General features: G+C 45.9%; 1 protein-coding gene across 3 annotated transcripts in view; it reads right to left on the bottom strand.

The window, feature by feature from the left end:
* Positions 1-27,280, bottom strand: part of jarid2b (jumonji, AT rich interactive domain 2b) — a 117,396-nt gene that overhangs the window by 9,995 nt on the left and 80,121 nt on the right. For all 3 annotated transcript variants that reach the window (XM_053638294.1, XM_053638296.1, XM_053638295.1), the window contains 7 exons: positions 25,493-25,662; positions 15,411-15,578; positions 10,818-11,011; positions 4,758-5,982; positions 2,971-3,446; positions 845-934; positions 553-671 (listed from right to left, as the gene is read on the bottom strand). In XM_053638294.1, coding sequence (XP_053494269.1) covers positions 553-671; positions 845-934; positions 2,971-3,446; positions 4,758-5,982; positions 10,818-11,011; positions 15,411-15,578; positions 25,493-25,662 — 2,442 coding nt within the window. The remainder of the gene's footprint in view (positions 1-552; positions 672-844; positions 935-2,970; positions 3,447-4,757; positions 5,983-10,817; positions 11,012-15,410; positions 15,579-25,492; positions 25,663-27,280) is intronic.

The following is a 27,280-nucleotide window of genomic DNA, read 5'->3' as shown; positions in this document are numbered from 1 at the left end:
ACTCGGTCAGTGTCTCTCCCTCAGTCTGTCTCTCACTCTGTTGGTGTCTCTCTCTCTCTCCCTCTCTGTCTGCATGTCTCTCTCTCAGTCTGTCTCTCTCTGCATCTCAGTCGGTCTCACTGTCTCGGTTTGTCTCCGACTCTGTCGGTGTGTGTGTGTGTCTCTGTCTGTCTCACTGTCTCCCTCTGTCTGCATGTGTCTCTCTCTCTGTCCATGTGTCTCTCCGAGTTTGTCTCACTGTCTCTCTCTTCGTCTGTCTCACTCTGTTCATGTCTCTCTCAGTCTGTCCCTCTGTCTGCATGTGTCTCTCTCTCAGTCGGTCTCTCTCTGTATCCCACACTCAGTCTGTCTCAGTCTGTATGCGTCTCTCTCTCAGACTGTCTCTCTGCATCTCACTCTCAGTCTGTCTCTGTCTTGCTGTCTCTTTTTTTTTTTCTATGCATGTCTCTCTTTCTCTGTGCATCTGACTTTCTATGTGTGTGTGTGTGTGTTTCTCTCTTCAGATCATTACCAGGATGAATCACCAGGCAGTAATGGTGGAAAGGCTCTTACTTTGAGAACGGCTCGGACTTGCCCACAGGAAAGCCGCTTCCGTGCGTGCTCGTGTCCACTTTCCCATAATGCACCGCTACGTGGCAGTCCCTCTGCTCCACTATTCGCCAGTACTCTTGCTACAAGAGGGGAGTGGAAAAACTGAAACGCAGCTACAGCAGAAAAAACATTTTGTGCGATCCAATAATCACACAATTAACTCTGCAGTAATAAAACGCACAGCGGGATTAGAGAGAATTACTCGCGTTAAGAGCTCGCGCAGAATCACTGAAAAATGCAACAACAAAAATACCTCAACTTCTGATGCTCCGGGTTCCTTATTAAAGCACATCATCGCGTTCCGGGCTATTCTGTAGAAGGTGGTCAAAGACACTGATCGCCCCTGGAAGGCCGGCCACACACACACACACACACACACACACACACACACACAGTCAGGAATACATCATCAGAGCAACACTTCCTCATTTAAACATAGATTTTTTTAGATTTCTCTTCACTTCGCATAAATTTAGAGAGAAGGCTCACTGATTGGTTCTCAGGGAACCTATCGGAGCCAAGCTCGGCTCTTTCGAGTGCCGCATGACAGACCACCGTTTCGTCAGCGGTAAAAGTCCAGAGAGTAACATCATCACACTGCCATCACTCAGCAAGAGGAAATAATATCAGAGCAACCAGATGACGTGTGGAGTCTTCGCACCGAGGCTAACTCCGCCCACCAGCACCCTCCTCACCAAGGCTCCGAATAGTCATTACAAACGAGCCATTCCCAAGCCCATTCGCTTCAAAAACCTTGTTCCATTCAGTCACGGAAATCCTCATCAAATTTAATAGCGCCATCTGCAGTACCGAATCAGTAATACGCAACAACCAAAGCGGTCCGTACAGGATTTTGCGGCGTTTTCTTGTGATCGTTGTGGCCAAGAATGCTGGATTTTTGTCGATAAATGAGACCGGGATTACGTTAGTGTGGATTTAAGTGCTGCACAAATCATATAAGATCCATGTTACAGGAGATCTATATTAATCTCAGGTGTATTTATATAGGGGTAAAATAAATAAATAAATAAATAAATAAATAAAGACAAGGCTTCATTTAAATTCTTTTCCAGGGTTAGGTCAAAGGGTTTAAGTGCAAGAGAAAAAAAAAAACTCATTCTGTTTCTGTGGAAGTGTCTACACATGTCTTTAATCCATAGGTTTGATGATGCTGGACTTGAGAAGTGTGTCGTGTGAGATGGATCAGATAGTGAAGTAGTGGAACAGATGGAACCAGCATGGGCCCTAAGAACTGGAGTCACGATCATGCGCAAGTGGGTGTGTGTGTGTGCGCGTGTGAGAGAGAGAGTGAGAGAGAGAGAGAGAAAGAGAGAGTGAGAGAGAGAGAGAGAGACCGAGACAGAGAGAGAGAGACAGAGACAGAATTAGAGCGAGAGAGAGAGAGAGAGAGAGAGAGAGAGAGTGAGAGAGAGAGAGAGAGACCGAGACAGAGAGAGAGAGACAGAGACAGAATGAGAGCGAGAGAGAGAGAGAGAGAGAGAGAGAGAGAGAGAGAGACCGAGACAGAGAGAGAGAGACAGAGACAGAATGAGAGAGAGAGAGACAGAAACAGAGAGAGCGAGAGAGAGGGGGAGAGAGAGAGAGAGAGAGAGAGAGAGAGAGAGAGAGAGAGAGACAGACCCACAGACAGAGAGAGATCACCCTTAACACAAACCTTCCATGAGACGCACTCGGGGGAAAATAGAAGGCGCTATAAATCTGCCTGCACTCGAGCTGGATATAAAAACCCTGTAAATGCTGCCTGTGTGTATGTGTGTGTGTGTGTGTGTGTGTGTCACTCGGTGTATGAAAGTGCAGCAGGCATACGGTTTCAATTAGAACAACAGGGGAAAGGGAGTTAAAAATGGAAGCCAGGTACAGTGTAGAGGGAGCACACACACACACACACACACACACACACACACACACCTCTACATAAAAGCCCAGTGGGTTCCTAAAGCAGTATGGTACGTATTTGAGTGTATGTGTTGTGTGTGTGTGTGTGTGTGTGTGTGTGTGTGTGTGTGTCTGTGAGACACTGACACACGCACGCACACCACTATATTAAATATCTACACACACCGACCCCCACTGAGTGAATAGTATTTGGATCGTGTGCATTCAGTGACATGGTAGCGTGTGTGATGCGTATATACGTGTATACAGTGTATACAGTGTTACTGGAGCTAACAAACACCAGTTTATCAAAAAGCTGCCTTTGTAAAATGATTCATGACACACAAGCGCCACTGTTTACACTGTAGAGACGGAAGAGGACAAAGTTTTATTCAAATATTTGAACATTAATTAAAAAAACAAAAACGGGAAAGAAACTTAGCCAACAGAACAAACTTACTAAATTAGCGAACTAACTCTTACCTTATAAATACACTTGTGTTGGTCGCCGAGAACCCCGTCATTTCCTTCCTCTTCTACTCGACCCTCTTTTTTCTTCTCGTGAGAGAAGAGTCGACGGCGTCCGGGGTTACGCGGCGTCTCCGTCTCCTTGCCCGGTCCGTGGAGCCCATTCTTGGGCTCGTATCGTGGCAGTGCCAGGGCGTGGCCGTTCCCGCTCTCCGAGTGACCCTCCAGGGGCCCCCGGCGGCGCTCCAGCGTCTCCTTCTCGGCCAGCACTTCATGCTCGAGGCGTCGCTGCTCGTGCGGAGAAAGCTGGTCGTAGGACAGCAGGAACTGCAGGTAGGCCTCCTGGAGCTTGGCCAGCCGTTCCTGGGCCGACCTCGGGATCCGGAGCAGATCCGCCAAACGGCTCCACTTCTTCAGATCCATCACCCGCTGCATGCCACCCATGTCGCTGACCAGCTCAGAGAAGCGTGCCAGGTCCACCTCACAGCCTCCTGTGTAGGGAATGAAGGACGTTTGTGTGAGGGTTTAATCATGCAGGTCATTATAAATGAAGCCCCCCCCCTTCCCTTTTTATTTTTTTTTAAACCTTGCAGGGGTTTCTTTTCAATCGTGTTCTTCTTTAATTATAGAGAAAGTGAACTTAGAGATTAATCTTGAAGATATGATCTTATAATAATAATAATAATAATAATAGACAAGTCCAATCTGACTGACCTCCTATTACTAATAAGCTTTTTGAAACTGATCCTGACTGAAAACCTACATCACAGATTTACTCTTTTTAAGTGCACACCCGTACTCATCACAATTAATGAAGCTCCTACTGCAAAACGTCTTCATGATTAAAAGTGGTCACCTTGACTTACTGCTGCTAAGCATTCATTATGTGCGAGTTTCCCCCCCCCCCCATTATTCATGAGCAGCTAATATTAATCACTCGAACAAACCAATACAAGGAAAACACATTAACCCTACAGAACCCTCTAGAACGCAACTCAAACATTTTTAGACTCTATCTTAAACACTTCAATTCGCGCATACCACATATACAAAAACAGTAAAACGGTCAAGAGGTAAACCTATAACCTCCGCCCGAATTCTTCAGGACAGAGGGCTTTCTGGTTTCTCGGTTAAATGACGAGCCGCAATCGATATCCTTGTTAAATTCAAGAAAAAGGAAAAAGAAAGAAAGAAAGAAAAAAAAAACGAGCGATAACCAGAAGTAGCTTGTTTCCATGCATTCCACAAAGCTAAATCTAGCTAGAAATGGATAAAAGGTATAAGACGTGTCATTTTTTAAACAAATAAAAAAATTGTCACTGCATGTTAATTGATGTGGTTGAATGATTTTCTAAAAAAAAAAACCAAAAAAACCCCCAAAGTTTTATTCCTTATGTCAACTAAATGAAATAACCGGGAGGCCCAAGAAATCCTGAAAAAAATATCAAAAGCATGCAACTACACACGGTAGTTGATTAACGAAAGTCTATGGGCAGCTTTCTGGAGCCTATAAACGTGCAGCCATGCCACGGGTAAATCCAAAAAGGCAGGCAATTTAAGTGAGTTACTGCTTCCTAACAAGAGCTGACAGCAGTCTTGTATCTTAGCACGTGCTGTTACTGAGGTAAAGTCACGTGATTAGCCTGTGATGTTCCTTATATGGTGTACCGTTCGTGTGGTATAGAGGAATAACACTATTTTAACTTAGGAAATGTCAATATTAAGCCCTGGTTCCTGTTTTTCTGGAGCAGCTGGGTCATTTGGACCGATTTAAGAGCACGGGATAAGTTTGGAAAACTCACCGATGACTGGTGGCTCCTCCATGCTGATGCCCTGAGATTTGAGGTGTTTCTTGATGCAGGCGAGTTTCTGGACGTTGGGGCCCCAGCGACGGCCGAGCTTGTGCACCCGCTGCACCTGTGTGACGAAGCGCATCTCGTCATTTAGCTTGCACTCGGGACGCCAGTCGGGAGGCGGGACCACTCGGCACAGCCCACTCGCTTCTGCGCATTCTCGCACCGAGTCCAGGTACACCAGTGGATCCTGAAACTCCCGTGAGTTGGGCCTCAATACGGGAACCTCAGACAGCGCTGCCAGGCCTGCCCGGCTTCTCTCACGCTCCTTTTCCCGCTCCTTTTCCCTCTCACGTTCCCGCTCCACCCGCTGAGGTGTGCTCTGAGGCTCTGACCCTCTCAAGAGCCTGCTGGTTGAGGTAGTGTTAGCATTAGAGTTAGCGTGCCAGCTCTTGGTCCTCTGCTGCACTCTATGGATGAACATCAGCCTCCCGGCTGTGGCACGCTTGGGCCGTTGCCTTGCCGGCTCCGGATTGGCTGGGCTCTGGTGAGCGGAGCCTGGCGCAGCTGGTGAGGCTGGAGCAGGGGTGGGGCCTGTTTTTGGTGTGGGTGAGGCAGCTGTTTCCGTGATGCTGTGCCCGTTAGCAAGGGCAGCTGCAGCCTTGTCCTGGTTTAGCACCTTCTTGCTGCGCGTCTCCACTACAGGAAGTGACGCCAGTTTAGGCTTTTTAGCCTCTGAGAACAAGACCTTGGACTTCGGCTCCATAACCTCCGATCCTGTATCCATCCTGCGTTTGGAATTGCGCAGACCATGCCGCCCCTGCCGGCCTTCGTTCTCCAACTCTTCCTCCTTGGAGCCATGGAGTCCATTGACCTTCCCGTTGAAGCGAACACTGGCGCCCCCATTGGCTGCACCATGCAGCCCGTTTGATAACAGCACCTGTTTTCGGGTTTTTGCATTGCCACTTGGGGCTTTCCCTGAGTGAGGGGGCTGGGCACCATGCCCGTTGCTGGCTGGATGCTGATTACCGCCAGCAGCAGCAGCAGAATGTTTGCTGTGGTTCAGTTTGGCTTTCTTTACCAGTTCTCCTTTCGCTTTGGTGTAGGTGACGTGGCCCTTGGTCACGGTGGCCGTGTACTTCACAGTTCTGGAGGGTAGGCGGCAGTCTTTTGACTTTTTGGCAGTGGCCACGTTCGCAGGAGCTGGCTGCGAAAAGCCATTCACTTTAATGACCTGTACAGAAGCAGAGATCAGGAAAAAGACAAAATTAACCAGTAGAAACATCTTGTAGATCATTTTCAGTCTATTCCACTCCAATCTAAAAATCTATCCAAGTTTGTGACCTCAGTGTTTATACCACCTCGCCCTTTTGAAGCCTCTGTGTCAATGCTGACTCGGCTGTTTTAACACACCTACGCTCACTTCGAGACCTTCTAAGCATAAACAAGAAATAAATGTGCTTTAATCCATAAATATACACAGTAGGAGTGTAATACGATGCTACTATCAGTATCTGTCTAGTGCTGTAAATTTCTGTATCAGTATTCAGATTTAAATCTGAAGTGTATGCGTGGTCTAAACAGGAGGGCTCTGACAGTTCAATGAAAATCAAAACCTCCTGCTCGTGTATCTATATCGCACCACACGGGGTCCCAGCTCGTGTCCTGCGATGGGTTGACACCCCACCCATGGTGTCCCCTGCCCTGTGCCCGAGTCCCCTGGGACAGGCTCCCCGTGACCCTGTGTAGGATACGCAGTATGGAAAATGGATGGATGGATGGATGGAATGGAGACCTTTATCTCAACCACATGCCCTTTGAACTTTTCTGACCTCCCCAAAATCAAAACAAAACACACACACACACAAAAAAGTGCTTCCTATTTCTGTCTGAAAACAATACAGAGAACAGATAATCTATTCAGTCTGAACACGGACTGGTATTAGGTTACAATCCCTAATACACAGTTAATAAAGTGATCAAGATGGCTGGAGACTCATGTGGGACCACTTAGCCACCATACTTATCGTGGAAAAAGTTTATTTCGTTGCTTTAAAAGTTAGGAACAGTAACTAACAGTCTATGCACGAATCTGTACTTTAAGTCTAGAGTTTCTGCAACAATTATTAGACAAATTGGGTAACAATAGCTATGCTAGTTTAGCAAAAAAAAAAAAAAAACCCAAACAAACAAACAAACAAACAAACAAACAAACAAACAAATCACTAGCGTAGCCTGATTTAACTTACACGTGCATTAGTAACTACAGGTAACAGTATATTATGGACTCGGGTGTTAAGACTTTGGGTTTATTTCTAGTCCAAATCGATAAACATAAATTGCAGAAGACAAAAAAAAAAAGATTTAAATCTGAATGCACTTATATGTGTAATTGTTTTTGGTAAAATGTTCCGGTGTTTAAATACGTGTTGTACGTGTCGTGTTTTTTTTTTTTTTTTTTATTGCGGGTTGCACGGCTTTTACCTTGGCCATGGCTCTCTTGTAAAAAGAGATAATTCAATCTCAATGGGACTTCCTGGTAAAATAAATAAATAAAAATCAAACATCCGTTGATTTCTGCAGAAAGGGGAAAAAAAAAAAAAAAGACCTTTAAAAATAAACGAACGCAAAATCTATCGGTGACACTTCCTGGGATTCGTGGCTCCGTTAGCGGCCCTCCGTCAGCTATCTTGATCTGTATTATGTATTATCTCGACAGGAAAACCGAAACCGCAGCTACAGTAGGACATAATTAACTCAGGGAAAATGAGAACAGACAGAGACAGAGAGGAACTAATGGAGAGAAAGGCGCTCGGTGCCAGCTACTGGTGGTAAAATGACTCCCGGAATATAGTTTATAGCGAAAGCACATTATAATCAGTCTGATATGGAGTGGTCTCGTTAAGCTCGGTAATTCTGCCTAAACGCTTCAAATAAAAGTCTGGTGTTTCTCAGCGGATCGGAGAGCCCCTGTGGGTTCCTGCCGCAGCAGACGACGTTTCGGTTACACGAATTCTTCTGGGTTAAGCGCAGTTATGGGAATATTAGACTGCGTCGTCTCTTCTCAATAGGCTAACGCTTTTATTCCGTTTTACTTGACGTATTCTGTTACGGACTCGGGTATCGTTTCACAAGAGCACCAGGAAATTAAATCAAATTTAAAAAAAAAAAAAAAAGTTTACAGCTGAAACTTAAGAGGTGTGGATGGACTGTGGATTCGAGGTCACTAACATGCAGACCCTTCAGGGGATGGTCAGCCATTCTGTTTCTATGTACCCATGCATGTGGATGTAGATGTGTGCATGTGCGTGTGTGTGTGTGTTCCACACTGGCGGTAATGTTAAGTGAAATGTGCTTGAGCCTCGGCGATCCATCAGCGTGCCGAGCCAGTCGACACGGCCTGTATTGTATTCCTATCAGGCGCAGCCAAACACAAGGAGAGGCTATTAAAAGATAAGGGGGAGTGAAATGTGATCGCCTTCATCTGTCGCTCCACCCTCGTCACGCAAGGAGAAGCAGAGGGAAGGGGAGGAAGAAGGGCACAGGAGGAGGGAGAGAAAATTTAGACCCTTTCTACACAAAGCTCTGAGGCCCAGATGATCGATGCTCTCGGCAGGTAGCACAGCAGGTGTAAAGCGACTCGGTTATGACTCTTCGTCTGTCGTCCAGATGAAAGCGCACCATCGTTTCCCGTCCTGCCTTTTATCCATATGAACCAGCACCACCCTCTGGTCTCCGGTTGACACAGCACCACCTTCTCCAAACCACCCCCGGTATTCTATGTGTAACCGCATCACCATCTCCAGTCCACTCTATAGCCATTAAGACAACACTGTCTCTAACCACCACCTGAAACACCAAAACGTCCCCGAACAATACCTCGTTTGAAACAGCACCAGCATTTCCATATGAACAAGCACCAGTCTCTGTCCTCCAAAAAAGCCACATGGCACCACCTTCTGCTAAACCACCCTCTGTCCTGTATCTGAAACTGTACCACCATCTCCAGTCTACTCTCTAGCCAATTGAGCTCCAGAAACCCCTTCTTCCTCCTCGACCTGGGAACACCACAGTTTCCCATCCAGCCTTTATGTGCTACGGACTTGCACCAACCTCTGTCCTCCAAAACCCACATGGAACCACCTTCTGTTAAAACACCCTCTGGAATCCAATGAAACACAGCACCACCTCCAACAACCACTCGCAGTCCTCTATCTACAACAGCACCAACCCTCTCCACCACACTCTCTTGCCTATGAGACACCACCACCTTCTCATTCCTGAGTGAGGGGACATCCTAACTCCTCCACTGGGCAACCATTTCCCACACAGCCTTTAACCATATTAACCAGCACCACCCTCTGGTCTCCATTAGCCACAGCACCAGCTTCTCTCAAGCACCCTCTTGTCTTCTATTGGAAACAGCACCACCATCTCAAACCACTCTCTAGCCATTAAGACACCACCACTTTCTCAGGCCTCAAGAAACACCTACAAATGCATCGCCTTCTCCATGGTCCCCTATCTAACAGCTGAAAACAGCACCGTCATCTCAGCCTTTCCTCCATCTAAAAGTGCGCCCTGTCTCATCGACACATTCAACTATTGACCTTTACCATCCACCAACCTCTCACATTCATCTTCCATTAAAAGCAGCACCACCTTCTTCCACCCACCCGCGTGCCTATTTAAAGTGCCAGGCTTCTTTCGAAACAGCACCATCCTCTGTGCTCCATTTGAAACAAGGCCGACAGCCAGAAAGCTGCGAGAGCGCAGCTGTGTGTGTGTGTGTGTGTGTGTCTGTGTGTGCAATGCCAATCCCACTTAGCGTCCATTCCCTGGCGTACTTTGCCTGTGTGTTCACACCGAGTACAGCACCCTGGGATTAACTTTCACCTGCAGCGAGTGATGCGGCCACTAGAGGGCTCACAGACTCCGTTACCAAGATTCTCCTGAGGCGCTGTGCACGTGAGAACAAACACACTCTGTCTGGGATTGTTTAGTCTGCCTGAAGAGACGGCGAAGGAAGGCGGAGTAGAGCGAGCGAGCGAGAGTAAGAAAGAGAGCGAGAGTAAGAGAGAGAGAGAGCGAGAGAGAAGCCACCACAGCAGCACTGCCTGTCACCAGACTGTGCCCAGCCGAGCAAAACAGCCAGGAGAGAGAAGACTGGAACGATTGAGACAGATAGAGATTTAGAGAGCAGAAGGGAGAGACGGAGGAAAAAAGAAAAGAGAGCAAAAGGGAATATGCAACAGCACAAAGATTGATGGAAGGTTTGAGGATAGACTTGTTAAACAGCTGAGCTGAGGGGAAAAAAAAGACGGGGAAACATCAGAGGGAGGGAGAGAGAGAGAGAGAGAGAGAGAGAGAGAGAGAGAGAGAGAGAGAGAGTTTGATAAGTGCAGTGTGAGCTTTAAGTGTGTGTGTCCAGATGACATCATGTGTCGCTATAGGCCAGCTGTACAATGGCATGAAGCGTTGACCGAGTGCGTCTGCAGAACAGCAGCTCATAAAAAATGAACCAAATTAACCCTCTCACTGCTGCTCTCTCTCTCACACACACACCCTCACACACCCTCTTAACGCAATACTCTTGCACAAAACTACACAACACACACGTCCACACCTCGTATACCTCATCCATTTAACCTACCCCCTTCAGACCCCACATTTCCTGTGCTTATTCTACAGGTACATGACTGCATTTTCCGCTGTCTTCATGTTACAGAAGAACGACTCGACGTGAAAGTAACAGACGCCCATTTCCTGTAAGAAGTAAGCGAGATCGAAGAGAGCAAGAGGCAGAGGATGGAACAAAGGATGAGAAGCTGTGACGATCTGGGGTCTTTGCGCTTTCCTGCGCTTTCCTTTTTGTGATCAGCAAAGAATCATTCCTTTTAATGAAGCCCTTAAACACAGCCTGAGGCCTGAGGGTGCTGCACAGTCATTCCTCCACAAAGGTGAGGAAAGTGGAGAGGAGAGGAGAGGAGAAAGGTAGATAAGAAGAAAATAGGAGGACAGGAGAGGACGATGAGACGTGACGAGAAGAGAAGAAGAATGTTATCCTACCTGCTTGCGTAGTTCCTCTGTGGTTCCTTTAATGCCGACTCCATTGGAGGTGTGAGTTCTGCTTGTGGTGGATTGTGGGACGTCTCTCCACTCCTCCAGTCGCTCCGAGCGCTCCTTCCCGATTGACGACTCTCTGAGTTTGGGCCTCAGCGTGCTCTCCCTCTCCTTCATCAGCTTAGCGTGGCCATTAAACACTGCACACAGAAGGGAACAAGGGAGAGTCATTCCACTCCATTTGTAACACAAGTGACCTCTAAATACAGGATACCCTAACCCTAAACCCCTAACCCTAAACCCTAAACCCCTAACCCTTGGACACACTCTCAGAGGAAAGTCAACACCTGGGTCAGTGAGAGAGTTAATAAATAATTTATTACTCCTTTTAGGCAGTCCTGACTCAATGGTTCCTGAGCTCTACTAATGTCCAGGACGGTCATGGAAACAGTGGGTTCTTCAGCAAGACCTTTCACCATCAACTGCACAACTCTATGGTTACACTGGACGTGTTCTCACTTTTGAGGAGCTAAATAGTTCTGGATTCTGGCCCTTGTTCCTGTGGCGGAAAGGTACCTAAAATGTTCCATAGTTGCTGAAAAGGTTCCTGTGGTGGAAGCGTATATGGAGTTCCAGATATCCTGAAAAAGAGTTTTGAGGTGGAAATGTGCATTTTTGAAAAAGACTGGAGCTAGAGTTCTTGTTCATACACTGGAAATTTGTGTAAAGTACCTGAGAATGCTGAAAAGGTTCTAGTGGAAGAAAATTGCATGATATTCCACAAAAGGTGTCTGGTTACTCAAAATGCAACATGGTGGAAATGTGCCTAAGGTTCTTGAGTTCCTGAAGAGGTTTCTGTACTAAAGGACTTTAGGCTCTTGTAGACACCTTTTTTTTTTTTTTTTAGGATCTCATGAATGCCATGCAAATTTCCATCACAGAAACCTCTTCAGGGTCTGAGGAACTTTAGGCACAGTGCCAACACAGAAACCTTTCCAGGAACTCAAGAACTTTAGGCACTTTGCCAGTGCAGGATCCTTTTCAGGAACCAGGGAGCATTGTGCAAATTTTCCATCCCAGGAATCGTTTCAGGAGCTCCGAAACTTGAGCTGAATCACCAGTACAGACACCTTCGCAGACACTTGGGAAGCTCGTGCAAGTTTCCATCACAGAAATCTTTACAGGAACTTTACGTGCTTTGCCCGTCCATTATCGACTTTAAGGAATTCATGCTAGCTTCATGCTAGTTTCCAGTTCCTGAAAACAATCATTTGGTGTAGATGTACCTAAAGTTCTTGAGTTCCTGAAAAGAATCATTTGGTGTAAATGTACCTAAAGTTCTTGAGTTCCTGAAAAGAATCATTTGGTGTAAATGTACCTAAAGTTCTTGAGTACCTGAAAAGAATCATTTGGTGTAGATGTGTCTAAAGTTCTTGAGTTGGGAAATGTGCCTATAATAATAGTCTTCAGTTGGAAATTGGAGTCACAGTACAGTGGGGTGTCTGCAGGGTGCTAGCAGCCCACATTCTTCACCAAGTCCAAACTATGTACCTTATTGAAAAAGCCCCAGTTGGTGGACACAAAGCGACCAGCCAAGACAAATGGGCGAGATTTAAGGCTACTATAGACTTACTCATGATCTCTCAAGTCCAACCAGTCGGCTCTCATCATCGTCCTGTTTCACTTTACTCTACATCACCCTCTGCCCTTAAATCAAACCCGACTGATGCTAATTAACACATATTTGGCCTGCTCTCTTTATTGATGGCAGGCGGACTTTATTTTAACTAGGGTTTTAATACCAACAGGCTTGACGTCGTTGGGAAAGCGCCAGCTGGAGCTCGGTTTGATTCCAGGCACAGGAGTGAGTCTGGAGTAGCTACTGAGGCCTGGGATTAATAAAGAGTGTTTAATTTAGAAATGTAAACACGCCGCTTGGTTACTGAGGTACAGAGCGTGAAAGCTAAGCACTGGGGTCTTATACACAGACACACTCGCAGACACATGGCTTCCATCGTAAAGTGTCGTGCTCGAGACAGAGCTCGGGAGAGCGAGAGACGAGGCGAACGAGAGAGCAGAGGACGAAGATCCGATATCCACCTCGAGCAAGTGAGTGGAATTAAACTCGATGTAGCAATCAATAGACGGGGGGGGAAGAAAAAAAAATGGAGCCGTGTGCACATGAGGAAAATAAAGAGCAGGAAACAGGAGACAAAATTACACAGGAGCGAGCTCGGCCCAGCGTCAGCCGTGTGCCTGACCCCGGCGTGGAGGTCTAGCGAGGGAACTCGAAACCTCGGATGGTTTCAGCGGGAACCGAAGATCGGGTGACTGACTGGCCAGACGCCCGGTTCTACTCCCGGTTACGCATTCAGACACGGCAGAAGTTCTTACACACTAGAGGTGTGCGCCTCACCTTCGGAGACGACACAATGCCCATCTCGATCAATGATTCACGATCCCATGACTAAAAGACGCCGTGAAGCAGCCAGTCGTTCAATATGATCCGCGACCCGATACGGAGCAACGATACCATGCGATTGCATTGTGCGACCTCCAATCCGCAACAGAGTCCATGCCCTTGAGTGCACGGCGCACAAGCTCGTGCATCCTGTTGCATTCATTTATTTATTTATAAATCCACAACAATGTCATGATTGTGCAGCGTGTACTCGCATAGCAAAGTGTTTTAGGATAACGATACTGAAAACTAGAGAGGACGGGTTGTTAATTGACACGTTTAAATTTAAGTGCTTGATTCCGATTAGTCAAAAGGTGTTGATTAATGTTCTAGAACAGCAACTCTGCCTGTATTTCCATATATATACATACGTATATATATACACACATACATATATATATTATATACACACACACACACACACACACACACACACATAGCGCACAGTGGCTCAGTGGTTAGCACGTTCACCTCACACCACCAGGGTCAGGGTTTGGATGTTCTCCAAACTCTGTGCGGAGAACAGTGTGCGGAGTTTGCATGTTCTCCCCGTGCTGTGGGGGTTTCCTCCGAGTACTCTGGTTTCCTCCCCCAGACCAAAGACATGCATGGTAGGCTGATTGGCGTGTCTAAAGTGTCCGTAGTGTATGAATGGGCGTGTGAGTGTGTATGTGATTGTGCCCTGCAATGGATTGGCACCGTGTCCAGGGTGTACCCCGCCTTGTGCCCCATGCTCCCTGGGATAGGCTCCAGGTTCCCCGTGACCCTGAGAAGGATAAGCGGTATAGAAGATGGATGGATGAAGACAGATATACATATATATATATAAACCATGCAACTGTTGATAAGGTGAAGCTTGCTGATGTTTTTGGAAGGAGTCTCCGCTTTAAGTTTTCCCAACACAGGAAAATTCTTCAGTAAGGTGTACTGTGCCTCCGAGTGTTTTATTCCGTACCTCAAATGCAAATCCTCAGAGTTGTTTCTATTGATCAGTCCTCAATTGAAGCAGTTATCGGCGGACGCCCGTCAGCCAATCGGAACGCGGCGTTTTCACGCCGCTGGAATCCGGCATCACCCCGGGGATCGGAGTCTTAGCTCCTACAGCGGCGGTAACGCAAACGGGCGCTCGTGTATGTTGTGTGTGAATTTGAAAGTGTGCGCTCGTGAGGCAAACCGCCTTTCCCACCAAGTGCTGCTTTTATTGCTACTAAACACACTTCACGATGTGAGGCATCTGCCACTGATAACACGGAGGTGCAATTAAACAGACCTGTCAGCTCGTAACGTTCATTACTACTGACACGCTGGTGCGTTCTTAACACGGAGCTTCATTAATACACACTCCTGACGCGTCACCCGGCTCTACCGACGTACACACACACACACAAGCGTGTAGTGCTGAAAGACGGACAGCAGAGAAAGAAACCGCACAGGTGTGAGAGAGAACAGAGACAAAGAGACAGCATGTGTAAGGTGTGTGTGTGTGTGTGTGTGTGTGTGTGTGTGTGTGTAGGAGGTGCTCAGGGGTGTGTGTAGAGCCTACAGCGCCCCTCTGCACAGCTGTCGGCTGAATACATAAACACCTTGTTACCGCTTTTCCCACTAAGTGATAATTGGAGAGGAGAGATGAAGCGTCGCACCGTGCTCCCACGCGAGTTCCCCAGTGATCACACACACACACACACACACACACCCCCCTACCTTTACATTCATACTGTTAAAACGCAACCAATATTTTCTTCCACTGCACGGTACTACAGCTTGATCTGTGCTTTAAGATTAAGTACCAAAGGGTCCATGTATTTGGTACCTAAAACTAACGGGTAAAATCGTTGTTCAATGCTGACGGGACGCCGGTTTCTACACCACGACAGAAAGGAACAGAAATCGCTCATCGAGCTGATCCTACGTGGTGCTTATAAGTGAAGTGCGAGCCGATTTGAATTTTTTTAAATGTATTTTTTTGCACAGTGTGGATCTGTATATCCGTCATCATCATGGAGGAAATTTGAAATCTGTTGGAAGGTTAAACTAGACCCCCAGGTTGAGGTGGTTCCTGACTGCGTCACACTAAAGCTTTCCACACAATAAAACGTACACATTTGTGTAGCCCCTGGCTCTCAGAGCTCTCGTCTCACCCTGTCCGTTGAGTCTGCCGGGAGGTTTGCCTTTCCGTGGTGTGGACTGGCATGACGTGGATGCCACGCTGGGCGGCTTCTCCTCCTCGCATTCGTCATCGTCCTCCAGCTCGTCCTCATCCTGAGAGCTGCCGAAGTAGGCCATGTTACTGGGTAAAGCCGGGGAGCCTAGAGAGAGAGAGAGAGAGAGAGAGAGAGAGAGAGAGAGAGAGAGAGAGAGAGAGAGGGAGAGTTAGCTCAGAGACACATAAGAAGATTAAAAGACCTAAGGTTGAGAAAATTGTCCTCAAAATTACACCTGAATCAAACGGATACCACACAGCAATCTTTCAGTCCCTACAGGACTTTTGTGGTGTTTTTTTCCTGACTGTCGCTAAAAACTTATGATCGATTTGATTTTGCTGCCTTTTTTTTTTTTAATTTGCGATGCAATTTGCGCATTTTTTTCGTGCCTTTTTTTGTGGAGAACTACTCGAATCTGCGAAATCGCATTTACGTTCACGGTATTCGGCAGACGCCATTACCCAGAGCGATTTACATATACTTACTTACACTTACACATGACACGTCTCGGCCCAAATCTGCAGAATATCGGCGGTAATTTTGATTTTTTTTTTATAATTGAAAGCTCCTCAGAACACTGTATGATTTTGCATTCATTTCTGCGATTCGCAAAATCTTGGAGAGACTTATAAATAAATAAATAAATTAATTAATAAATAAATTAATAAATAAGTGGTGCACATTTTTTGAAAGAAACACGATCAAATCTACCTCCTTAGACACAGGTCTGCATTCCTGTCGGTCCCATTGACGGAGTCACGGCCTTTCTACCTTTTAGTCCTGGTAAAAGAGGCGTGGTCACAGTGAAAGAGGCGTGGCCTCCTGCTCTTCAAGCCTAACTTTTTTTTTTTTTTTTTTTCAGTTAACATCGAATGATTTAATCCCATCACGTTATAGTACATCGGTGATGTACAGAGTTGTGCACAGTTCAGTTTAAAAAGATACCAGACTCACATAAATGGCCTATAACAAACAAAAGCGTGTCATACACATGGACTCTATAAGAGATCAGGGATGTAGGATGCACATTAACATCAGACACAAATAATGCAACGTCCGATCGAGCGCCTGGGCATATCTCAGGGGCATATCTCCGAGGCAGCTTCAGATTCGCGGCGCTAACTGAATCACAGAGGGAATGAGACATTTCTCCCAGCATATGGACTGGCAGGTCTGGGATCTGCTCGGCTAATTGGAGCGCGAGAGAGGAGTTAAAGAGACACGGGATGAGGGAGAAGGAGGGGCTGAAAGGAGAGACTGGGTTCCTGATTACTCCGTATGAAGCGCTTCTAATTCTGGTGGAAGAAAGAGTAGGGGTCCAAGCACCAAGACTGCTGCTGCGAAGTGTTCTGATCAGCGCTTTTGAACTCTCAAATCCGATTGGTCCGAAGGTACCGAGTACTTAAGAAATACATTAATTGAACCACACAAACGTTGGAACTGTTGGAGAAATCTTCATGTAGGTTTAAAGACGATCGAATACATTATATAATACGTTTTCCGAACAATAAAGCGACTATTTCCCAGATTAGATTAGAAATTGCAGAGGAGTGATTGTTCGCTTACAAAAAACAAACAAACAAACGAACGAAGACATGCATTGTGTCTCAGTCCACATCACATATAAACCCAGACATATTCATTTATCGGGTGTGTACAGTGCAGTGGCAGCTCGTGTATGAACATCTCACCTAAAGCGCTGATAGTTTATGAACATAATAATTACCTTAGTCACGTATCTGCTGCTTATAACACGGAGAGAAGCTTCATTTCAATATATAAACACATGCTAAAGGGCAACAGAGCAGAAAATCCTGTACTGTAACTCACACACACACAAACACAGCTTCATTTTCTCTTATTCTCTCCTCGATATCACAAAGGGCTGACCTGAAACCACATCGACAAATAAACACGACGTCCGAGAGGTTCTCATCGGCGATCGGGATGATCACAGAGCATGTTTCTCTTCAAACATCAGTACACTGAACCTGAACGAGACCTTTAACACGACCTCACGGTTCTGTTCATTCAAACAGAGCCGATAAAGAGCGCAGCTGCTTGAACATTAGTTCAGAGCGAGAGTGTGCAGTGTCACAGCATGACCTCTAGGGGCAGAGGTCAGAGCCTAGTCTGTGGGGTTAAAGGTGAAGGGTCACAGGAAACAAAGAGCTCATTGTAAAGCTTATGTATGGTCTAATATAGAGTGAGCTAGAAGGATTAACACACACACACACACAAATGGAATATTACAATTAAGTCAGTGTGATAATTATATAAATCACGGCAACTGCTAGAGAACAATAAACAAGCAATTCACTAAATAATAGCTCAATAATAATAAATTAATTGATTAATTAATAACTGAATTTAATGAGCTAGAAATATACAAACCACACTAAACCTTAATGAAATAAAAGATAAAATAATATACAAGCTAAAATACACAACCTCAATAAAATATATAAACTAAAATAAACAAAAAATATAAACCACACTAAGACTAAAAAAAAAAAATTAATAAAATATATAAGCCAAAATAAACTGAAAAAAAAAACAAACTACACTAAACTTAAATAAAATAAAAAATATAATTATATATAAGCTAAAATCAACTAAAACTATAAAAACTACACTACGCTTAATAAAAGATGATAAGAAAAGGTAGAATAACAATAGGATGCTGACAGACCTTCGGTGCTTGGCCCCCTAAAAATAAAATCTAAAGTAAACTAAAAACAATTATAGAAACGAAACAAAAAATATATAAATAATAATAATAATAATAATAATAATAATAATAATAAGAAGCGGTTGAACAATAATAAAAATTTCCACTTCCTGAAAAGATGTTTGTATTTGGTTCAACATCACGAACCGATAAACAAAACGCTCGGCTTCCGCATTGTTAACAACGAGGACGAGATGCGCGAACAGTTAACACGATCTGCGCTACGTCCGACTGACTAGATCAAACGTCGGATAAAAACACAACGCTACAGAAGTACAACGCGTGAATGCTTTCGACGGGGAAGTTTTCCGTCGTGACGTCAACGCGGCTGAGTAACACCGAGTAACACCGATCTCCATCTCAGCCTCACTAAACCGATCTTTAAAACCGCCACAGGATTAAAAATAAATAAAGAAACAAGTAAATAAAAGTTCAAAGCCAGTCAGGAGCATGCATCACGTGTCTGGACCTGGAAAAAAAAAAAAAAAAAAAAAAAAAATCAAATATAATCTAATAATCTAAACATAAAAATGTTATGTCGGTCTAAGTGTGGGCTTAAAAGATCAAACGCTCGCACAGACACCCTTACAGAGGCAGTAAGATGATCGCTGTAGCTGAATAAAACACTCACTCGCAGACTATCTGATACTTTAAATGCCTCGTGCTAAATCAGACGAAGAAGAAGAAGAAGAAAAAAGGAGAGACGTGCAGGTGTGGAATGTGCTTAAGGACATACGACTCCTCTATAGATTTAATAGCCAGTCAACACAATACTGCGTCTCAAGAGCTCCGTTCTTCCAGGCTGTGTGTGTGTGTGTGCGCGCGTGCGAGACAGAGAGACATCGACCAGGCTCGCGACAGCTGCGCACATCTGTATCAGCTTTTCCCCTTTCCCAAACGACTTAATTCCTCAAACGACGGGCGAACAGAGAGTAAACAAACCAAACGAGGGCCACTCGCAATCAGCAGCAAATGACTCAGCTAATTGAGGAAATGGCTGCGATTACGCCGAGCTCCTCCTCCTCGGAGCGAGGTGAGAGGTCAAAGCCTCGAAGGCAGAGCGTCCGAGCGCAGGACAATCCCCTACTGTGATCGCGAGAGCACCTCGTGTCATCGTGGCCAGATCTACGAGCGCCTCTCGCTCCGGTTTGCTCCACCCTGGGCTCGCTCCGTCTGTGGCGCCGGCTGCGGCGCTGTCATCTTCAAGACGGAGTGGAAAATAAAAGCCAGGCCTCCCCCCAGCCCCCCCAACAGAGCTCCAATTACACACGCTTTCATATTGTGCTCGAGCTGACGCAAATCATAATTAAGGGTGAAGGCGTTCATTACGATCGTCAGTTTTAAACCATGCGCAGACATAATTACAAGCAAAACTGTCTACTTATAGGCCTTGTTCTTTTTATGGGATCAAGACGGAGCGAGTGAGGTTTATTTGAACAGAGCTAAACAGCCAATCCGGCACGAGCGCCCGGAGAAACCCCGCGCTCTGATTGGCCGGTTGCCTCGAAAAGCGGTTAGCGGATGGATTCTGTGGCTTAATTACGGCCAAGCCGGGGTTTTAACAAGGCCTCGCAGACTAAAGAGTGCTGATCGAGATCTGCGTCTGCCCTGCGTCTGAACTCTCAGATCTACAAATAGCCTCTTTACATATGAAACCCATTTCATTAGGGGATTTTTTATTATTATTATTTTATTTTTTTTTTTTAAATTAAGAAATGAGGATTAAGCAAGAATCAAAACACTAGCCACTTCAGATAAAATCCAATCTAATCTAATCTAATCAAATCCAGGTCACGTGTATTATTTAATGACATTTCTTGATCATGTGGACGAATTAATTTGCTGCTACGTCTTGGAAAACTACTTGCAAGGGAGGGAAATAAAAGGAAGAGAAAAGAAAATGTTTTGGGGTATATAAATGTGCCAACAACATTATTATATTGTCCTTATTAAGTATTTGCCCCCGTCCTGATTTCTTCTGTTTTTGTCTGTCTCTCATACTAAACTGTTTCAGAAATTAAAATAACATCTAAGATAAAAGAGAGGCAGCCTGAGTAAACACAAAATACAGTTTTTAAATGATAATGTTATGTATTGAAGCGAAAGTTCTCCAATACCAACTGGTCCTGTGTGAAAATGTATTTGCGCCCGTAGTTACTAATTCCTCAAATCTATGAAACTGCATCGATGATGGGGTTCAGCCGGACTAGACACAACCAGGCCTGATTACTGCAAACCCTGTTCAATCATATCAACACTTAAACAGAACTTCTTTAACAGTATGAAGTTGGTTAAAAGGTCTTACCCAGTAACACACTATGGCAAAGTTGAAAGAAATTCCAGAAATGATGAGGAATGTGAATGCAATACATCAGTCTGGGAAGGGCTACAAAGCTATTTCAAAGGCTCTGGGACTCCAAAGAACCACAGCGAGAGTCGTTATCTCTAAATGGAAAAACTCGGGACAGTAGTGAAGCTTCCCAGAAGTGGCCGACCTTCCAAAATTCCTCCAAGAGCACAGCGACGACTCATCCAGGAAGTCACAAGAGAGCCAAGGACAACATGAAAGGACCTACAGGCCTCTCTCGCGTCAATAAAGGTCACTGTTCATGACTCCACTATCAGAAAGACTCTGGGCAAAAATGGCTCCAGGGAAGAGTGGTGAGGTGAAAACCACTGCTAACCCAGAAGAACATTAAGACTCGTCTGAATTTTGCCAAAACACACCTTGATGATCCTCAAACCTTTTGGGAGAATGTTCTGTGGATTGATGAGTCGAAAGTGGAACTGTATGGAAGACAGGAGTCCCGTTACATCTGGAGTAAACCAAACACAGAATTCCACAAAAAAAAAAAAACATCATTCCTACATTCCTTTGGATCATTCATTGATCCAAAGCGTAGGAGTAAATTCTCTAAATGCTCGGTACTGACTCCTGTAGGCCAGGAGGGGTAGTGCAAGTTGTCCGGCTGTGTACGTGTACATGTCAACTGGAGTATACTTTGAAAGGCTGTGTGTACGACTGTGCTAGCGTACGTGCAAAAAAAAAAACAACAACCAAGTATTCCGGAGGCTTAACACAACAGAGCAACTACGTAATGACAAATAATTAGAAATGAAACATGAATAATCCCGGGATAATACGCCAAGAGCCAATTACACACCTGAGATCATCGGGTTAATAGATCCCCTATCGGGCGGGGTTAAAGGTCCTGGCCGCAGATGTCGGAGAGTGAAGTGCACACACGCTTCCCGTCACAACGGGGGGGTGGGAAGGGGGATGGAAAGCGGGGGATGGCTTTTAATACCATCATCTCTACTGCAGAGTGAGGCAGGATTACGGATTAAATCTCCTCTAATTTACATTCCTGAATGTCTGCGAATCCATTAACCCAGTTTGCCCTGAGCCTGAGGACTCACTGGGCAAATTCAATCAGCCTACACACACGTGCACACACACACACACACACATGCTCACGCAAGCACCTCTGAGGTGTAACATCACACGACAACGCACTTAATTAAATTGACACCGGCCATCTTTGTTCCTCGGATGAGTTTTAATGGCGCACACTCTCACGCGACTCAAAAATACATCAGCCTTTTGTGACGTTCGTCAGATCACACGCATTTACATTCGATTTCAAGCAGAATTTAGCGCTTGCTCAAAGGGACTATAGTTACAGCTGCGTATTATGTAACACACTGCCACTTTATCTGTGTGTGTGTGTGTGTGTGTGTGTATATATATATATGTGTGCGCATGCAGTGATAAAGCAGAATAGACATCACTAACAATGACCTCCTGGAAAGTGCAGTAACTTGATACACTCGGTACCCCCCCCCCCCCTCTTAAGGACCAGCCGAAAGCGTCAGATATTCCTATCCTTGTGGGGACATTTGATCCACACCAGGATATAAAAACACATATACACACACACACACACACACACACACACACACACACACACACACACACACACACACACACAATCACGGTTATAAATACCCACCCAAGCTTGAATATAAAGCAGTGTACACGGGTGCTCGTGTGCGTGTCTGTCACATTACTGTACGTTGCATCATAAATTAAAGCTCTCCCCAAGGAGATTAAAAACCATTCCACGTTTAAGGATTAAAAATCGGAGCTCATCACAGCAGGACGATGAAACTCCGCTGGTGCAGAAACTCCTCGTGGCTGTTCCCTGCACTTCCTGTGAATGATTACAGCAACGCTGTTAAGCACAAGCCTCGGCGCGGTGCTTTCGTGCCACACACGGCCGTCTGGCCTAACTGGATTTCGAAGATAAAGCTAAAGCTCGGCTCGGACGTGAGCCGCCGTACACACGCACACGGCCCCGTGACCTCGGCGGCCTTCGCCGGGACACCATCGATCCGTTTCAGAAAGGAGAAAACATTTACCCGCCTCTCACACTCTCGCTTTCTCTGAAAAATCAACAGCCGGAGCGAGAGATCAGAGCGGCTCTGAGACACACACACCCACACCTCTGCAGACTAAAATGGGAAGGATAAAATACTAATTGGAGGTTTGTGCACACTAGAAATACTTTAGAGTTAAAGCACTGCCCTGTACATGTTACACACCCAGCCTAAAACACACACTAGTCCATCTTCATTTTACTACACACGGGCATGAGCTGTATAAAAATGGCATTACAGCTGTATAAGATGTGGGAGTTTTCACTCACACACACACACACACACACACACACACACACACACACACACACAGGGCTGATCTCAGCAGGAGTGTCTGATCTATAAATAATAGTGCCAGTGTATTGCCGACTGAGCGGGCAGTGCATCTGGGTGTGTGTGTGTAGGAGTAAAGACACAGGACTGTGCGAGTGAGAGACCGTGAACACCCAGACGCCTCGAGCAGACCTCAGAGCTTAGCCCGGACTCTTTTACAACAGCTTACTCCATTATGAAAGAGACACAGGCAGACAGACAGACACACAGACACACAGACGGGGAAAAAGCAGAAAAGCAGAGTGCAGAAACAGAGACACACTGACAGGCAGAAGTAAACAGGCAGATAGAGACTGAGTCAGACAGCAACAGACATACAGAGACACGAGGAGACAGACAGAGACAGATACGCAGCCAGACAGACATAGACACAAACAAAAAGACAGGCAGACAGATGTGTAGATGGAGACAGACAGACAGATAGAGACAGAGAAGGACAGACAGACATGCAGACAGATAGAGACAGACAGATAGAGAGAGACGGACTGACAGACATGCAGACAGACAGATAGGGACAGACATGCAGATAGATATAGACAGACATGCAGACAAATAGAGACAGACAAAGACAGATAGAGACAGAGGGACAGACATGGACAGACAGACATGCAGACAGATAGAGACGGAGAGGGACAGAGACATGCAGACAGATAGAGACAGAGAGGGACAGAGACATGCAGACAGATAGAGACGGAGAGGGACAGAGACATGCAGACAGATAGAGACGGAGAGGGACAGAGACATGCAGACAGATAGAGACAGAGAGGGATAGAGACATGCAGACAGATAGAGACAGAGAGGGACAGAGACATGCAGACAGATAGAGACGGAGAGGGACAGAGACATGCAGACAGATAGAGACAGAGAGGGACAGAGACATGCAGACAGATAGAGACGGAGAGGGACAGAGACATGCAGACAGATAGAGACAGAGAGGGACAGAGACATGCAGACAGATAGAGACAGAGAGGGACAGAGACATGCAGACAGATAGAGACAGAGAGGGACAGAGACATGCAGACAGATAGAGACAGAGAGGGACAGAGACATGCAGACAGATAGAGACAGAGAGGGACAGAGACATGCAGACAGATAGAGACAGAGAGGGATAGAGACATGCAGACAGATAGAGACAGAGAGGGATAGAGACATGCAGACAGATAGAGACAGAGAGGGATAGAGACATGCAGACAGATAGAGACGGAGAGGGACAGAGACATGCAGACAGAGAGGGATAGAGACATGCAGACAGATAGAGACAGAGAGGGATAGAGACATGCAGACAGATAGAGACGGAGAGGGATAGAGACATGCAGACAGAGAGGGATAGAGACATGCAGACAGAGAGGGATAGAGACATGCAGACAGATAGAGACAGAGAGGGATAGAGACATGCAGACAGATAGAGACGGGGAGGGACAGAGACATGCAGACAGATAGAGACAGAGAGGGATAGAGACATGCAGACAGATAGAGACAGAGAGGGATAGAGACATGCAGACAGAGAGGGATAGAGACATGCAGACAGATAGAGACAGAGAGGGATAGAGACATGCAGACAGAGAGGGATAGAGACATGCAGACAGATAGAGACGGGGAGGGACAGAGACATGCAGACAGATAGAGACAGAGAGGGATAGAGACATGCAGACAGATAGAGACAGAGAGGGATAGAGACATGCAGACAGATAGAGACAGAGAGGGATAGAGACATGCAGACAGATAGAGACAGAGAGGGATAGAGACATGCAGACAGATAGAGACAGACAGAGGAGGACAGACAAGCGTGCAGAAACACACACAATGGATAGCTAACCTCCTGGGCTGATAGACAGATCGTTTGAAATTGTGTGTGTGTGTGTGTGTGTGTGTGTGTGTGTGTGTGTTGGCCCAGCCTCTCTCATTTAGAAGTGCATTATGAAAATGCATTTGATACAGAGAGGAGCTGCCAAACGGCCCTCTGTCACTTTTATTACCATGTGATGAAGTGTGATGAGCATGGAAGGATGGGCTGGGCCTTTGGATCCTTAGTGTATCTGTGTGTTTGTGTGTGTGTGTGTATATGTGTGTGTGTGTGTGTGTGTGTGTGTGTGTGTGTATGTGTGTGTCTCATCCCTTAAGGGCGGATTTTGTTGTTTCCTGTGTGGCTCTGGAACTGCTTTTTAACCCACTTTACAGGGCCGGTCTGGGTTAATAGTAATACCTAATCTGACTAATGGACCTATTTGTGTTTGTGTCCCAGAAGCCTTTGCGTGCCGCGTGACTGCACTCGGCTTTTCTTCGATTACAACACTATCCTTCAGTATCTCACGGGGGTCAAATCTCACACCTCAGCTATAAAATCAAACAAAGAGCCACTGTGGGTTGAATCAAGACAAGAACAAGACTCAAATCCCAAACCCTGAGAAGAAGGAATATACTGCAGAAGGAAAATAAATTCCACTGAATCCTTAAAACCTGATTCCTTTATATAGGTGAGGTAAAATACATAGGATATTACATTTAAAAACACTACCTCGGAGGCAGAGGAACGTGAGGAAGTCCTCGGTCTTGGGCTTGCGTCTGGAGAGATCGGTGATCTGCGTGGCTGGCGTGGGCAGTGACGCGTCGGCCATCTTCACCGGCGTGCTGCTGGGAGAGTTGGGCTGAGACTGAGCAAATTTCCTCTGGGCCTGCAGTCTGGGTCTGACAGAGATGAAGAAACACGATTAATAAAACTGGATTTAGAACAAACTGACTACAAAATGTGTAGCACCAAACACCGATGATCCCTGACGTGACCATACACTCACACCGTACGGGGAAAGGATGGAGTGCCTTCTGAGACGATCGACAAGCCGACACGTCACATACATGCAAAGCTAGCAATGAATTTCTATGTGATATAGAAATGATATAAGTGATATAGATGATAATATGTAATGCCTTTTATATTTTACTGGAATGGGGAAAAAATTAAGGAAAAAGAGAAATTATATACTAAGTGTTAGTATATACTAAGTATATACTGCTTATATACTAAGGTGGACAGTAGACACGCCTCCTTCACAGAAACCGAGACACAGAAGCCTTCACTGAGACTGACATGCACAGATACCACACCCCCTTCTCTGAGCAACATGCATGGAGGCCACGCCTCCTTCACTGAGACTGACATGCACAGATACCACACCCCCTTCACTGAGCAACATGCATGGAGGCCATGCCTCCTTCACTGAGACTGACAGGCACCGAAGCTCCACCCCCTTCTCTGAGCAACATGCATGGAGGCCATGCCTCCTTCACTGAGACTGACATGCACAGATACCACACCCCCTTCTCTGAGCAACATGCATGGAGGCCATGCCTCCTTCACTGAGACTGACACGCACCACTTTCATTGAGTGACATGGACTAAAGCCTTAAACCTTCTTCATTGAGACTGACACAAAGGCTCCACCTCCTTCACTGAGAGATGCACCAAAGCAGCCACGACCTCCTTCAAATGGGACTGCACCTCCTCCGCTGAGTGACATGCACTAACGCCACGCCTACTTCACTGAAACTGACAGACACCGAGGCTCCACCTCCTTCACTGAGTGAGACGAACCGAGGCCACGCCTTCTTTAAGCAACAGGTACATGGGCCATGCCCCAGTCACCTTCACCCAGGCACAGAGGATGCGCGCTTCTTTATTGGAACCGACAGTCTCAGAGGCCACGCCCCTTCACCTCTAACGGGTTGGATATTGTTTTCATGATGATTCAGATTCTTTTCATGAATTGTTCGTGCTCATGCCAGTGAAAGGAATCATTTTTTTTTTAAATACCTGAAATACCTCTATTGGTAATATTTTCCTCGATACAGTCTTGTCAGAAAAGCTACCGTTAGCTAAAATAAATTCCCCAAAACAAAGAGCGAGAGAACGCGTGAGAGAGAGAGCGCACGAGAGAGAGAGAGCGCACGAGAGAGACTACATGGATTACATATACACTCTGGTCTTTATGGCCACATTATGAAAACAAATCCCCCTCTTAAGCAGTGCGTCTCGAATAACTCTACACAGGGCTATAAATTCCTCGCGCTGTACTTGCTCTCAGAAATGTTAAAGCGTGACTCTGGCTCTCACTGTTGCTGCAACTAATTCAGTCAATCTGGATCGGATCGGCACGGCCCGGGCCATGGCGCCGGCTTCGTATAATTATTATCCAAGGAGTGTCAGAGCGGAGAGAAGGGCCGAGGGTGCTCTGCTTTCCCCCCTCGCTCTGTTCCAGAGCAGCACCTGCCAGCTGCCGTCCGGCTGCCTCGTAATTACCGAATCCTG

The sequence above is a fragment of the Ictalurus furcatus genome, chromosome 12, assembly GCF_023375685.1.
Source record: "Ictalurus furcatus strain D&B chromosome 12, Billie_1.0, whole genome shotgun sequence".
NCBI classification, from domain to species: domain Eukaryota; kingdom Metazoa; phylum Chordata; class Actinopteri; order Siluriformes; family Ictaluridae; genus Ictalurus; species Ictalurus furcatus.
The sequence above is the reverse complement of the archived record's forward strand: the minus strand, read 5'-3'. Positions and strand labels throughout refer to the sequence as shown.